Below are 12,854 nucleotides of genomic sequence, written 5' to 3'. Positions count from 1 at the left end.
GCTAAGCTATTGCTACAGCCTTTCACACTAGTAAGCATTTTCCTGTTATTTCTTTTGGCTTCCCCAATCTGCCTTTTTTGATGTGTGCTCAGACTGTAGATTTCTGAAGACAGAAACCATAATTGTGCTTTATATAAAATAAAAATACCAAACAACACCGGGTACTTTCTGTGATGAGTCCCTGAAAACCCCAACAGTCAGTACCAGCTAAAACTTTACAACAGTTTCCATTGCTTGGGAGAGTCCAATTTCCAGGAACAGATCACATTCTTTCAATAGCCCACTGACTATGAAAATCAGAGCATTTTGCCTGAAGTTCAAAGCTACCATAACTGAATTACACTTCTTCCTTCAACCACTTCCACTGTATAACTGACTGGGAACTCAGTGCATCATTTCTGGTTGAAGACAACTGCTCCAACAGCCACCAGTCTGATCAGGTGGCTCCCCTCCTCTTTCTGAGAAGCACAATGAGGACATGCTCTGGATAAGGGCGACTGAGCAAATCCCATAGAGCTTCGTACACTAAAGATGCTTTTATGTCATTAGCACAAGGAGCTCACTGGTCCACCAGAGTGACAAAAAGACAGAGAGTGAGAATAAGAGCAATATGGGAAGTAATAACAAGAAAAATTAAGGGAAAATTAAAACAGCCAAGACAAGGTGATAGCAGTGGTTTAAAGAGAAAAGAAGTGGGCCATGAGGTCAAATGTTTAAGCGGTGCCTAGGCACTATGGGGTTACAAGGAAGCAAAAGGCAAGGAAACACAGAGGGAAAATGAATAAATACAAAATCCTCAACAAATCCAACAAGAACCAAATAAGAAAGAGAACAAAGTAGCCACAGCACAAGTGACCTTTAGTCTCTCCTTTTCCAACACATTCTCACTCATCACCTTCAAAGACCGTGGATCAATCTCCCCTTGAAATAAAGGAAAGTTGACAAAAGCTGCAAAGACTTATGCAGTGAGTAAATATGGTCCCAGCAGGAAAACTGTATGTGCAATAAGTCTCTGTAGAGATCTATAGCAGGACATTTCATTCACGTAGCCTGCAGGCATTGCCAACATCAAAATCTTATGCAATCCTGTAAAGGCTGCCCTAGCATTTCTTGACCATCTTGAAGCCAGAACAGATAAAGAAAGATGGAGAATTGGCAGCAAGAAGACAGAACAGATGATGACGAGGAGACTGAAATAAAAGAAGGGAGGATAAAATACTACTGTCTTTCTGGCTTTTAATTTGAGAAATGAAGCAAAGCAATTCCAACCATTTCCTCATCACCTATGCAGAATATGCAGCAGTCTTCCCTTCATGACTCCACCGCCATTACATCTGCTTCATTACTACCATGTCACAGTCTAAAGATACTTATAAATATTAACATTGACAAAGCTATATATATGTTTAATAACATTAAAAAGCTCAATGTACTGAAAACTGAAAAGTTCTACAATGCGTAAGAAACCCTGGTTCCCCATAAGAAGCTTGTTGTGTATGTATACTGTAAAGATACTAAGCTGGAAACACTAAGTATTAAGTCTGCCTACTCTACATTTAAGATACGGAGATACAATGGAGGCTCACTTCAAACAATACAGACGTGAAATTTAGCTGGTAACATCTAGCCATTATTCATGCGTTTTTGTTACTGCCTGTGATGAAATTGCCCAGCAGGACACCAGAAACTACCAAAATTATTCTATTGTCTGGAACAATTAAATCAGTTCAAGTTAGCCAATATAAGGCACAAATGGCTGCCTGCAAGCCTCCAATGGAATCAGGCTTTTCCTTTCTTACTTCTAAAAGCAACTGTCTTTCTTTACTGCTGTTCTTTAACAACTCGAGCCTTTCAGAGTTCAGCAGGGGAAAAAACTCTTAGAACTGTGCAGCATTTCTCTAACACTGATTCCAATAAAATAAACGTTAAAACTCCTGCTATATTTAATGGGAACATGCCAATATCACTAGGCTTTTTAGCTGTGCTATTCAGAAATATGTGAAATCTTGGCTTCTGCAACTTCTGTTAAATCATGGCAATGATAACTGCGTATTTTTTAACTCTTAGAGGAATTTAAGTGCAAGGACACTCAGAAATCAACCTTAGTAGCAACTCAAGTTACTGACTGTGAATAACGCTCAGATGTCTGCAGATGTTCTTACATCCTATTCATTTGCATCTTGCTTTACTAAAATACAGTGTGAGGTACGAGAGTTACCCAATCTCTAGAATTATTTGTTAGCTTCAGAGTTGCAGTTTTATATCAATATTATACATTTTAAATCTCCTAGTGAACGCCTCCCAAACAGGAAAGCAGCCGCTTACAAACACAAGGTTAAAACCTTTTCCCAGCCCCCTGTAAATAACCACTTTGCCCCAAAAGGCAGAAACCCCTGGAACTGCTATGATGTCCACAACTCAAAAGGGCATGCAAAACATTCCCATTCTTCAGACCTTGCTCTGCCTAGCTTGACAAAAGGATTTGTTTGGTTGTCCCCCACAAACTGGCAGTTTTCCAGTCTGTCTTTGGACTTCTGATCTTATTTCATATCCAGATAATTCTAGCCCTAGCTTTCCACGTGGATGGAGGGAAAGTCTCAGTTCTCTTTCACCATGGACTTCCCATAATCTGTTCCCATAAACAGTTGGGGCTGTTCAGCCTGGAGAAGAGAAGGCTGCATGGAGACCTCAGAGCAGCCTTCCAGTATCTGAAAGGGGGCCTATAGGGATGCTGGGGAGGGACTCTTCATTAGAGACTGTAGTGACAGGACAAGGGGTGAACGGGTTCAAACTTAAACAGGGGAAGTTTAAATTGGATATAAGGAGGAAATTCTTTCCTGTGAGGGTGGTGAGGCACTGGAATGGGTTGCCCAGGGAGGTTGTGAATGCTCCATCCCTGGTGGTGCTCAAGGCCAGGTTGGACGAAGCCTTGGGTGAGATGGTTTAGTGTGAGGTATCCCTGCCCATGGCAGGGGGGTTGGAACTGGATGATCTTAAGGTCCTTTCCAACCCTAACTATTCTATGATCCTATGATTCTATAACTTGTACTTGTTAAACTTGTACTGTTTTCAAATCCTCTCTAACCATGAACTGTAGATGTCTTTCTCTCACAGTTCAATAACTGGGGTGAGGGAAAGAACATGAAGACAGCACTGGGTAAAGCATAACTGAATTTCACCATCCAATTCTAAGCAGAAAGGCTCTCACCTCTAATATCATTTGGTTTTTTAAACTGTAGTCATAGCATCCCTTCAAAATTTGACACCCCCCCCCCCCCCAAAAGTTCATTTAAATGGAAGTTCAGTTAGGGAGTGGAAACTAATCACACTTAGATGCCAAGGCCGACAATTCCAACTTAAATCAAATCCTCATTTCGGCACTATTAAAAGAATTCTTGAAGGGGAATTCTTGAATGATTTAGATTTGGCGGCTGAGGAGAGCAGAAACCAGGCTTGCATGTGCAAGATTTGCAGAAGAATAATAAATCAGTAAGAGTAAAAGAAAAGTAAAGGATGTTGTTAAATCTTACTTATTCTTGGCTTCCCTTTGGAACACAGGCTCCTGTTCAGGAAACAGTTTAAACACAGGCCTGCATGAAATACAGTGAATCCAGTGAGATCAGTGGTTTGCTCACAACCGTTAAGTTCTGCATCGCATCTATGGAAGGCTGGAGCTGGAATAATGATACACGCTGTCTCTGAAGTGACAGGAGAATGACATGTAAGTCTAGCTTTGAATTAACACCTATCAACTGGACTCTTGCTACTGGTAACTTTGTTCTAACAAATACTTTCTACAGAGTTCACTAGAATTACTTTCACTACATGGGATTTTATGTCAGTGCTGATATTGGCAACAATAGGATGAGTTTCTAATCAATCACAGGATCAAATCCTGACCTATGTGTATAATAATTGAGGACTAAGTGAAATGCATGCTCTACTACACATTCTTCACGCCCTGAGGGTTTTTCTTCAAGTCTGAAGTGAGACTTCAAAAGCTAGGCACCGAGCAAAGCAGGGGAAAAAAACCACCCCGAAACACAACAAACAGGTCAGTGAGCAACATACGGCCTTCAACCAGTCAATTTGCCTGTGCCAGCTCATCCCCGTCTCCTACTTGTGTAGCTTTCTGCTATTGCCAAAAGGGCAGCTGGGGTATGCAGGGCAGCAGCAACTATTCACTACCCTCCCCCAGGTTTCTCTCCATGCTTCATCTCTCTCATGTCTTCCATTCCCCACTTTGTCCCTCCTCTTTCCCTGAAGCAGCAACTACAAAGGCAGCTTTTTCCCCCCCCTCTATTGCTTCTCAGCAGGCTGGGAAAGCACTGCAGGTACACAGGAGCTGTTAGGAGAGAACATTCCTAGCAGGGAGTAGGAGTAGATTTATGCAGCTGCAGAAAGGGTTTGATACAAGATAGTGGGTGAGCTGCGTGGTGACTGTACCACATCCCCAACAGAGAGGGAAAAGAGGAGGCACAGGAGGGAGACAAGCCGGGGGAGAAGGCAAAGGAAGATCAAAACCTTTACAAAGTGCTTTCCCATATCCCCATCTCCCCCTGACGACTACCACCCCTCACAATTACACCAAGTCCCTGTGAAACCCTGCTGATCCCTGGTAGCTCTCCCACCTTCACCCCTCTCCCTCAACCTTTGCTCCATGACAGTCTTGTCATGCACCTAGCAAACGGGACAGCAATTTCCCTTTCATTTCAACAAACACCCTTCTAGTAACAACGCTTTTCAGCAGCCCAAGAACCACAGTTTAGATGAGATGTAAAGCTTTCACAAGCAAAACCCTAGGCCCTTCAACACCATCAGCACAGATAAGTCCAGCGAGGGGATGAAAATAAAAATGAAACCACACTACAATGACACCCTGCTAGCCCAGTGTCAACCTTCAGCAGTGTAGGGCACAAGCAGAGGTTAAAGCACAGGGTGAGCTGCACTGAAATGATGATGATTCCCCTCTGCCGGCCAAGGATCACCTGCTGACTGAAAGGAGTTTCCACTTCAGCACCAAAAATGGCATTAAAAAGAAAACAAGATAAAAAAAAACCCAAACAACAAAACACAGGCAAAACACCCCAACACAACACTAACAGGAAAGCTCTGATAAGCACCTAAATAGTCTTTCTGGTTAATTCAGCTTAGAGGCCTGGAAGGACACAGTTTTACTTCTCACATCCATGGACAGCTCACAGGACCAAGGGCTCACAAGGGTTTTAACTCCTCTTCTGCTATTGCCTTTTGGGTGACATTCAGAGCTCTGTTAAGGTGCCTGATTGTACAGACTGCAATTTAAAACACCTAGTCTTTCCAATAGAATCATAGAATAGTTAGGGTTGGAAAGGACCTTAAGATCATCTAGTTCCAACCCCCCTGCCATGGGCAGGGACACCTCACACTAAACCATCTCACCCAAGGCCTCGTCCAACCTGGTCTTGAACACTGCCAGGGGTGGAGCATTCACAACCTCCCTGGGCAACCCATTCCAGTGCCTCACCACCCTAACAGGAAAGAATTTCCTCCTTATATCCAATCTAAACTTCCCCTGTTTAAGTTTGAACCCGTTACCCCTTGTCCTGTCACTACAGTCTCTAATGAAGAGTCCCTCCCCAGCATCCCTATAGGCCCCTTTCAGAAACTGGAAGGCTGCTATGAGGTCTCCACGCAGCCTTCTCTTCTTCAGGATGAACAGCCCCAACTTCCTCAGCCTGTCTTCATACGGGAGGTGCTCCAGTCCCCTGATCATCCTCATAGGATAATTCCTTCAACAGTACACTAAAACCACGACATGAAAATACATAACTCAATAGATCAACAGGTATGCAAAAGAGTGTACTTCCTCCTGTAACTCATCACCAACTTGCTATTCATAAACTTGATCTAGGCAATGGTGGCACAGTTGCATGACTAACTTCACACAGATAAAACTGAAAGGATGCTTTCAAGAAAGTCCAACATTTTAAATTTAGATCTTAAGAAGCAACACTGAAAAGAAAAGACAGTAAAAATAGTGTGGGAGATATTTAGGACTAGCAAAGTAAAGCCCTCTGAAATCTGTGGTTTATTTTTTTCCTGACAGCATTATGGATTATTTTTAAGGGAGCAGAAAATTAAGCTTGTTTCGTTAACCTAAATATAGCTGTAAAATATTTTCAGTGGAAACAGAGGCTTTTCTTGCTAAATGCTGTGATGTCCTAACTGGTTTAGTGAGTGCTACTACTCAGCCTGCAAAAGGATTTCTTACGACAACTCAATGGGTTTTCTCGTGTACAGCCGGACTAATGGCTAAGACCCCTTAGATGGAGTCTTTGGCATAGGTCCAACCACACTGATTTCATCTATCGTCAGGTCTGGAAAGCGGACTTGAACTCAGAACCCATACTACCAATTGTCCAAACACATAAACATTGATCGCGCTAACTCACAGGAGTGTAACCACAAGGCTAAATTTCAACAGTATTTTCCTTCCTGATCTCAGTTCCACTGATCCAAATGCAGCTGCACTACCACCCCAGGTGCAACGCATACATATGCCACATGTAAGAAGGGTAGATATAGACATACTTTATCATTACCTGTATTACCTAACACAAAAAATACATAGCCACAGCCTCCATATTATTAGTTTGTTTCCCACTCAGAGCTTGCAGGTTATTTACCATTCTGTACTCTGTATTTTTCAGAGCGCAAGTTCACCAACATCCTCTTCAACACCCTGTGCCATTCTGCATAACATTTTACGCGCTCCTAGAAAAGCCTCTAATGCCATCAATCCAAAGCTCTCTTTAAAACTGCAGCGTAGCCATGGCTAAAAAAATCTGCAAACCTGACACTTTTCCTGCGCTGTGGCCGTACTGATGCACCACTGGAAAAGCAGCCATCTTTTAGTTGTCGCTACACATTTTTCAGAAACACAAACATTTCATATTGATTTGGGGGGGGGGGGGGGGGAAGTATATAGTTGGTGTAAAAGCTTCCATCCAGTAAAACCTTAATCCCTGTTTTAGGCCACAACTTTGTTGATTGGGATTTATCTTATCTATCTATATATATACACACATATACATATATAGATATACATATATATGTGTGTATATATATATATACACACACACACATTCAGGGAGTATAAATAGCATAAAGTTAAAAATCATTTTAGCAACAGCTGAATACTCTGTAGATAAAAGGAACCAGGATTTTGCATATTTATCTGATTTGTCCTAAAACAATAGAAGCTATCGTGATTTCAGGCTTTGTACTTGTTTATCATTAGTGTTTCCACTGTAACCATGGCATCAGTATATAGCACAGGCTTGACAGTGAGAAAAATACCCAGTATTTTCCTAAAAATGAGAAAGAAAATAAGTAAATAAATCATCTGTTACAAAAAACCCAAGGATGTGCACAATGGCAAAACCCAACCAAAGTAGGTGAGCTGGCTAAAGAGAGAAACAGTCCCTTTTTAGGGAAAAAACACCCTAAAATATTATTGCTTTGCTAGCTATTTTTTGCATTTTGGACTCCTAACAAGCACCTAGAAATATATGACAGGGTAAGTAACACAACCTTGACCCTAGTGCAGTTGTTATAAAACAAATATTATAATTTCTTTGTAAAAATATACACAGTATTATATGGAATTGAAAGCATTAAAGCTATTAGCCCTAGTGGCGCTCAAGGCCAGGTCAGACAGAGCCTTGGGTGACATGGTTTAGTGTGAGGTGCTCCTGCCCAGGGCAGGGGGGTTGGAACTAGATGATCTGAAGGTCCTTTCCAACCCTAACTAGTCTATGATTCTATTAATATATGGACAAGACCTGTTCTCAACACATGAGTATTTTCTCAAGCCTATTTAAATAGTGACAGTCCACCCTGCAAGAACTGTTGCATCACTCTGAAGGTAAAGAGGGGCAGCAGTGCAATTGCACCAAACACACTCAACAAGTATGTGGTACCCAGTTAAACTTTCAGGACTGCTCGAAGGGAAACCCTTAGAATAGCATAAAAAGGCTTTATAGTCTCCAAGAGTGTTTCTTAGGTTGCATTTATTTGACATTTCAGGCAGTTAGGAGGAATGGGTTCCTGTGATTGCTGCTTTTAATTTGCTTGTCATAAAGTTGGAAAAGAGCACTACAAAAAATATCTGCCCTAAACGCCAAGAATGAAATGAAGGAATTAGTCCTCTTATTAAACAGAAGAAACTGTTTAGTACCAACAGATCTCAGTCTAACGCTGGTTCAGGCAGGCCACATGCGTTTTCTTGTACTGTGAAACCCATTCATTTCACAGACAACTTCTCTTTTTCAGGTTTTAATACACACTCCAGATACTGATGAAGATGCCAAGAAATCTATTTACTTTACTACGGATTCTATAGAGATGTCATGCCCCCAGGCCTTATTTCAACTCAGTGAAATCAGACAAAGAACAGTGTAATTTTGTAAGAGCTGGTTCTCTGAAGGTCCCTATCTATTAACAATCCAATAAACACACTTGGCATTACAATTACAGTGACACAGTTCAGTAAATGGGAAGATTTGGGAAATTTCTGGGAGGATTTTTGCTCCCCACCCATTCTAACTGTGATACAGGGAGGGTGGTGTACTACCTGTACCCACAAACACCATCCAAACTATGGAGATTTACAGCACAAAACGAGGCAAGCGATGCTTCAGAAGCCGCATTGTAATGAGCTGACCAGTTAACATCCACTGCCATGTCCTCAATTCTGTCACACCAACAGACAAGCATAGTCACTCCCTCGACTCCTCCCACCCAGTGGATGCTGGACAGCAATGAATCCTGGCGCAATAAAACACAGCACTTATCTGATTCAGATATGTAGTTCCTCCCAAATCATGTTTACAATGGGCCTCAATCTGTTAAATTCCACTATTTATCTAGGGAATGCGTTCAGACGCTTAAGTTCACCTTAAAAATCAAAGCAGGATATACCCCAGCACACCAGCCCCTCTAAAACTCAACTTGGCATCTGCAACCTACAAGGTCCTTCCAGTTTGGCTGGAGCCCACAACGCACACCATACACAAAAAGATCATATGAAATTATTACTTTTTCCACTACAAATCTGTGGTGACGTCCTCATCCTGTTGGTCTCAAAGATGAAACCCCAACCCTCATGATTTCAGGAGAGCCACAACAACTTCATTATCATTCAACCCAGGTAAAAGACATCTGCAATACTGCTGCATTTGTCTTTTCCTGATTTGGTTATTTTTCCTTTGCCTATCAGCCAGTTTTACCATCCAACCTTACTAACATGTAGCTTTTACAGAGCACCAGAATAATCTAGATGCTAATTAGCACAATGTAATGTGTAGTGTAAGTGAAAAATATTTTGAAGTTGTAAACATAGAAGTTTAAACAGTAAAGTTGTTCAGCTCCTAATCAGCAGAAATAGAGCCAAATTCTTTCATGCTTTTCCATTACTCTGACATCCCTTTATACCACTGCATTAAGCAAAGAAGCCCCAAAGCATACATGAAACTCAGAACTATTAACTCTCACTATTTTGGTCCCGGGTTCTTTGTTTGACAAAGACATATTGCCCTCACTAGTATCCTTGGGCATAACAAATAAATACACAAGAAGATGAGCATACACATTTCAAGTGGCTGGTCAAGCAGGACACATTGAAACCGACAAGGCAGCTACTATGGTTTTAGTATATATCTCATCTAAAGGATATACCATTTAACCATTCAACTGCAGAAACGTGAAATGTGCATATTCACGTTTCCTGTGTTTCTCTTCTTGTTTGTTTGGTTTTTTCCGTGTTAAATCACAGTAACCGAGGATGTTAGACCAAGCGGTCTCCAGCTGTTTTGTACTCCCACTGAGGCACGCTATAACCTCTGGGTCTTTAAGACACTGTGGAAGCTGTGAGACACGTTGTGTATACAGGCAAGAGAATTTGTCTGGTTGGGGCCAAAATCCACCAGGACCCTTACATCAATTTCAGGCATCTGAAGCAGCACTGCTTTAGCTGTATGTATAAAGGTGTAAATCATCTGGGAGAAGGAAGGAGGAGCATCAGTGCTGATGCACTGAGCTTTGAAGTGACACTAAGACCCCAAAGTGTCTTGTATCAGAGGTCAGCTTTGGATTTTTAAGGCTTGTTACTGGCAGGCTGACCAAGAGCATTCACACCAAAATGATGAAGTCGGTACAAGTGGTGGATCTGGGTTTTGTGGTAATGTTCTGTAGGGATGCATTTGGTTGGGGTTTTTCAAACACAGTAAGATAACTAGACTTGTATTTATGTAACATCATTTCAGAAACTGAAGTGGTAATTACGCATCTCTTACTTAGATTCAGCATATTTTTCTTTCCTCCCTTGCCTGCAGACCACATGCATTAGATATACAGTAACCATGACTATCTCAATATAACAAAGCATGGAAATAATAAAAAGCCTTCAGAGCCATTACATGCCCTTGGCAACCTAGCTCTGCAAGGCAGATGTTGCACCCAGAGCCATGCCACCAAAACCCCTATGAACGCGGATGCACCCACAGCGTGAGCACTCACCCAGTCCTCGAAGTGGCGACTCCCGTTCTGCAGCAAGTCCTCAAACTGTATAGTGCAGTTAGCTACAAAATCGTCGTACCCGATGGGGGCATCGTGGAAAACAGCCATCTCTATCTTCCTGCCATTACAAACGTCGGTGACAAATTCATCGTTCCATGCAGGACTGTTGGTCTTTTGCTTGGTTGAGGTTTGCCCGATCCTGGAGTCGTCCACATTGAGGGCTATGTAAGGGTCCAGCAAAAAGGTCTGTGGCCTGGGACCCACCGCATGCCTCAGAGACCACGCCGTGGGTTTCAGATTCACTGCCTCGCAGATCTTGATTTTCAGCAGCCCATTGAAAACCACCATGGCTGGATGGCTGCACTTTTCCCCGGGATTAAACACTCGCACAACGCACTCGCACCGACGGGGAGGGAGGGAGGGAGGGAGGGAGGGAAAGAGGGAGGGAGATCTCCCCAATAAATAGGAGGGCAGGTCTGGGAGTGGGGGGAGCAGGGTAGAGTGCGGGTCTCTTTGCTTTGCTGCTGCTGCTGTTACCTTTGATTATTTAGCCTTTGCTCTTGCGACACCCAGTGAATACATTTATTTTCTTGCCCGTGTTTCTAACGGAAAACAAGGGAGGGGGGCCGCCGGGGAGGGGGAGGCGTCCGCGGCTGCAGCAACCCCCGAATGCAGTCAAAACCCGCGCATAATCAACCCTGGGGGTACGCAAGAGCCCCGTCCCTCCACCTAGACCATAATCCTGGCTCAGCCTTTGCAGAAGAGGCAGAGCCGCGACCCCAGGCTCCCGCACACGCCAGTCCTGCCCGTGCGCCGCACAACAATACACACACACCCGCATACACACACACACACAAATCAGAAACACCGACCGACCCACCAGCCCTGCCTACTGCACAGCCTCCGCTCAGCAGACATCCACCCGGGGACCTTCCATCCGCGCCGGAGCCCGGAGCCGCCCGTCCTGCCTCGCCGCCTCCTCCTCCTCCTCCTTCTCCTCCCGCGCCGCCGCCAAGGCCAAGGACCCAGCGCAGCGACCCCCGCGCATGGGGGGCGACGGCAGCGGAGCGGGCCGCGCGGGTCTCGGCGGGCTCCGGCTGGGCGGCCGCCGCCCTGGCGATGGGCAGAGCCGCCGCCGCCGGCCGCCCCCCGCCCGCCTCCCCGCCTCCCTCCCTCCCTCCCTCCCTCCGCGCAGCCCCCGCCCGCCTGCCGGTGCCGCTCCGCCGCTCTCTCCAGCGCAGGAAATGCGCAAAAGACGTCAGTGTGTGTGTGTGTGGTGTGTGGGGTGTGTGGTGTGTGGTGTGTGTGTGTACTGCGAGCGTGCGGAGCGGCCGCGGCCCTGCGCGCCTGGAAAGTTTTGCCTGTTGGAGGAGCAGCGCGGCCCCGGCCAGCCGGGCAAGGCAGCCGGGGGTCCTCCCCAGGCCGGGCGGTCTGTGTGTGAACGGCTCCCCACTTCCCCCTCACAGCATAAAGCGGCGAACCGAGCGTGGAAAAAGCACCCCCGGCCGCCTTCCTCCCCGCCCGCGTTTATTAACGCGCTTCACAGCGGAGCTGCTGCCCCGGGCCGCCGCGCGGCGCTGCCGTTACCACCGCGGCTACTTCCAGCCCGCCGGGCGCCCCCGGCACCCAGCTGCGGGCAACGGGCCCCGCCGCTCCTGACAGCGCCGAGCGGGGCCCGCACCGACAACGCCGCACCCCCCCCAACACCTCGGGCCCCGGCCGGCAGAGGCAGCGCTACGTCAGCGGGGGCCGGCCCGCAGGAAGAGTTCCCCCGCGGTGTGCGAGCGCCTGGAAGTGCCGGCCGCGGCAGGGGAAGCGGCCTCCCGGGGCCCGCCCCGCACGGCCCGGCCCGAGGCAGCGCTTCCCCGGCAGGGACGCGGCGCCTGTGGCGGCGGCCCGGGGAGAAGGGGTGCAGAAGGCGGTTGCTGAACGCGGCGTGCCCATGGCGATGCGGCGCTGCCAGCCCCTTTGTTTGCTGCGGGTCACCTGCGCGACCCACCTCAGTTCAGCCCCGCTGCCCCTGGTTCTGAGGGGGGCACCGCGGGGCGTTGGGCGCTGCTGCCCCGCAAAGGTACTGGGGAGGGGGAAGAATGGACTAAAAGGTTGTGCGCGCCGGGTTATCGAGCGCTATCTGCGCGGCATGTCACATTTCAGCTCGTCACCGTGGAACCAACTACTGCAGTAACAAACCAGGAAACCATGTGCAGCCTGGCTTTCTTCTCCTCGGGACAAACGTACCGGGGATCCAGACGGTTTCCTTTGGTGAAAATTATTACTACCCTGCTATTTGTTTA

General features: G+C 46.0%; 1 protein-coding gene across 3 annotated transcripts in view; it reads right to left on the bottom strand.

Moving 5' to 3' along the window:
• Positions 1-11,731, bottom strand: part of PRKCE (protein kinase C epsilon) — a 287,890-nt gene extending 276,159 nt beyond the window's left edge. For all 3 annotated transcript variants that reach the window (XM_061475327.1, XM_061475329.1, XM_061475330.1), the window contains exon 1: positions 10,561-11,731. In XM_061475327.1, coding sequence (XP_061331311.1) covers positions 10,561-10,908 — 348 coding nt within the window. In that variant the 5' untranslated portion in view covers positions 10,909-11,731. The remainder of the gene's footprint in view (positions 1-10,560) is intronic.
• Positions 11,732-12,854: the final 1,123 nt, after the last annotated feature.

This window comes from Pezoporus flaviventris, unplaced genomic scaffold, assembly GCF_033815535.1.
Source record: "Pezoporus flaviventris isolate CSIRO_AGI_PZ_B2104156 unplaced genomic scaffold, CSIRO_AGI_Pfla_v1 ptg000083l, whole genome shotgun sequence".
NCBI lineage: Eukaryota > Metazoa > Chordata > Aves > Psittaciformes > Psittacidae > Pezoporus > Pezoporus flaviventris.
This window is presented reverse-complemented; position numbering and strand designations above follow the sequence as displayed.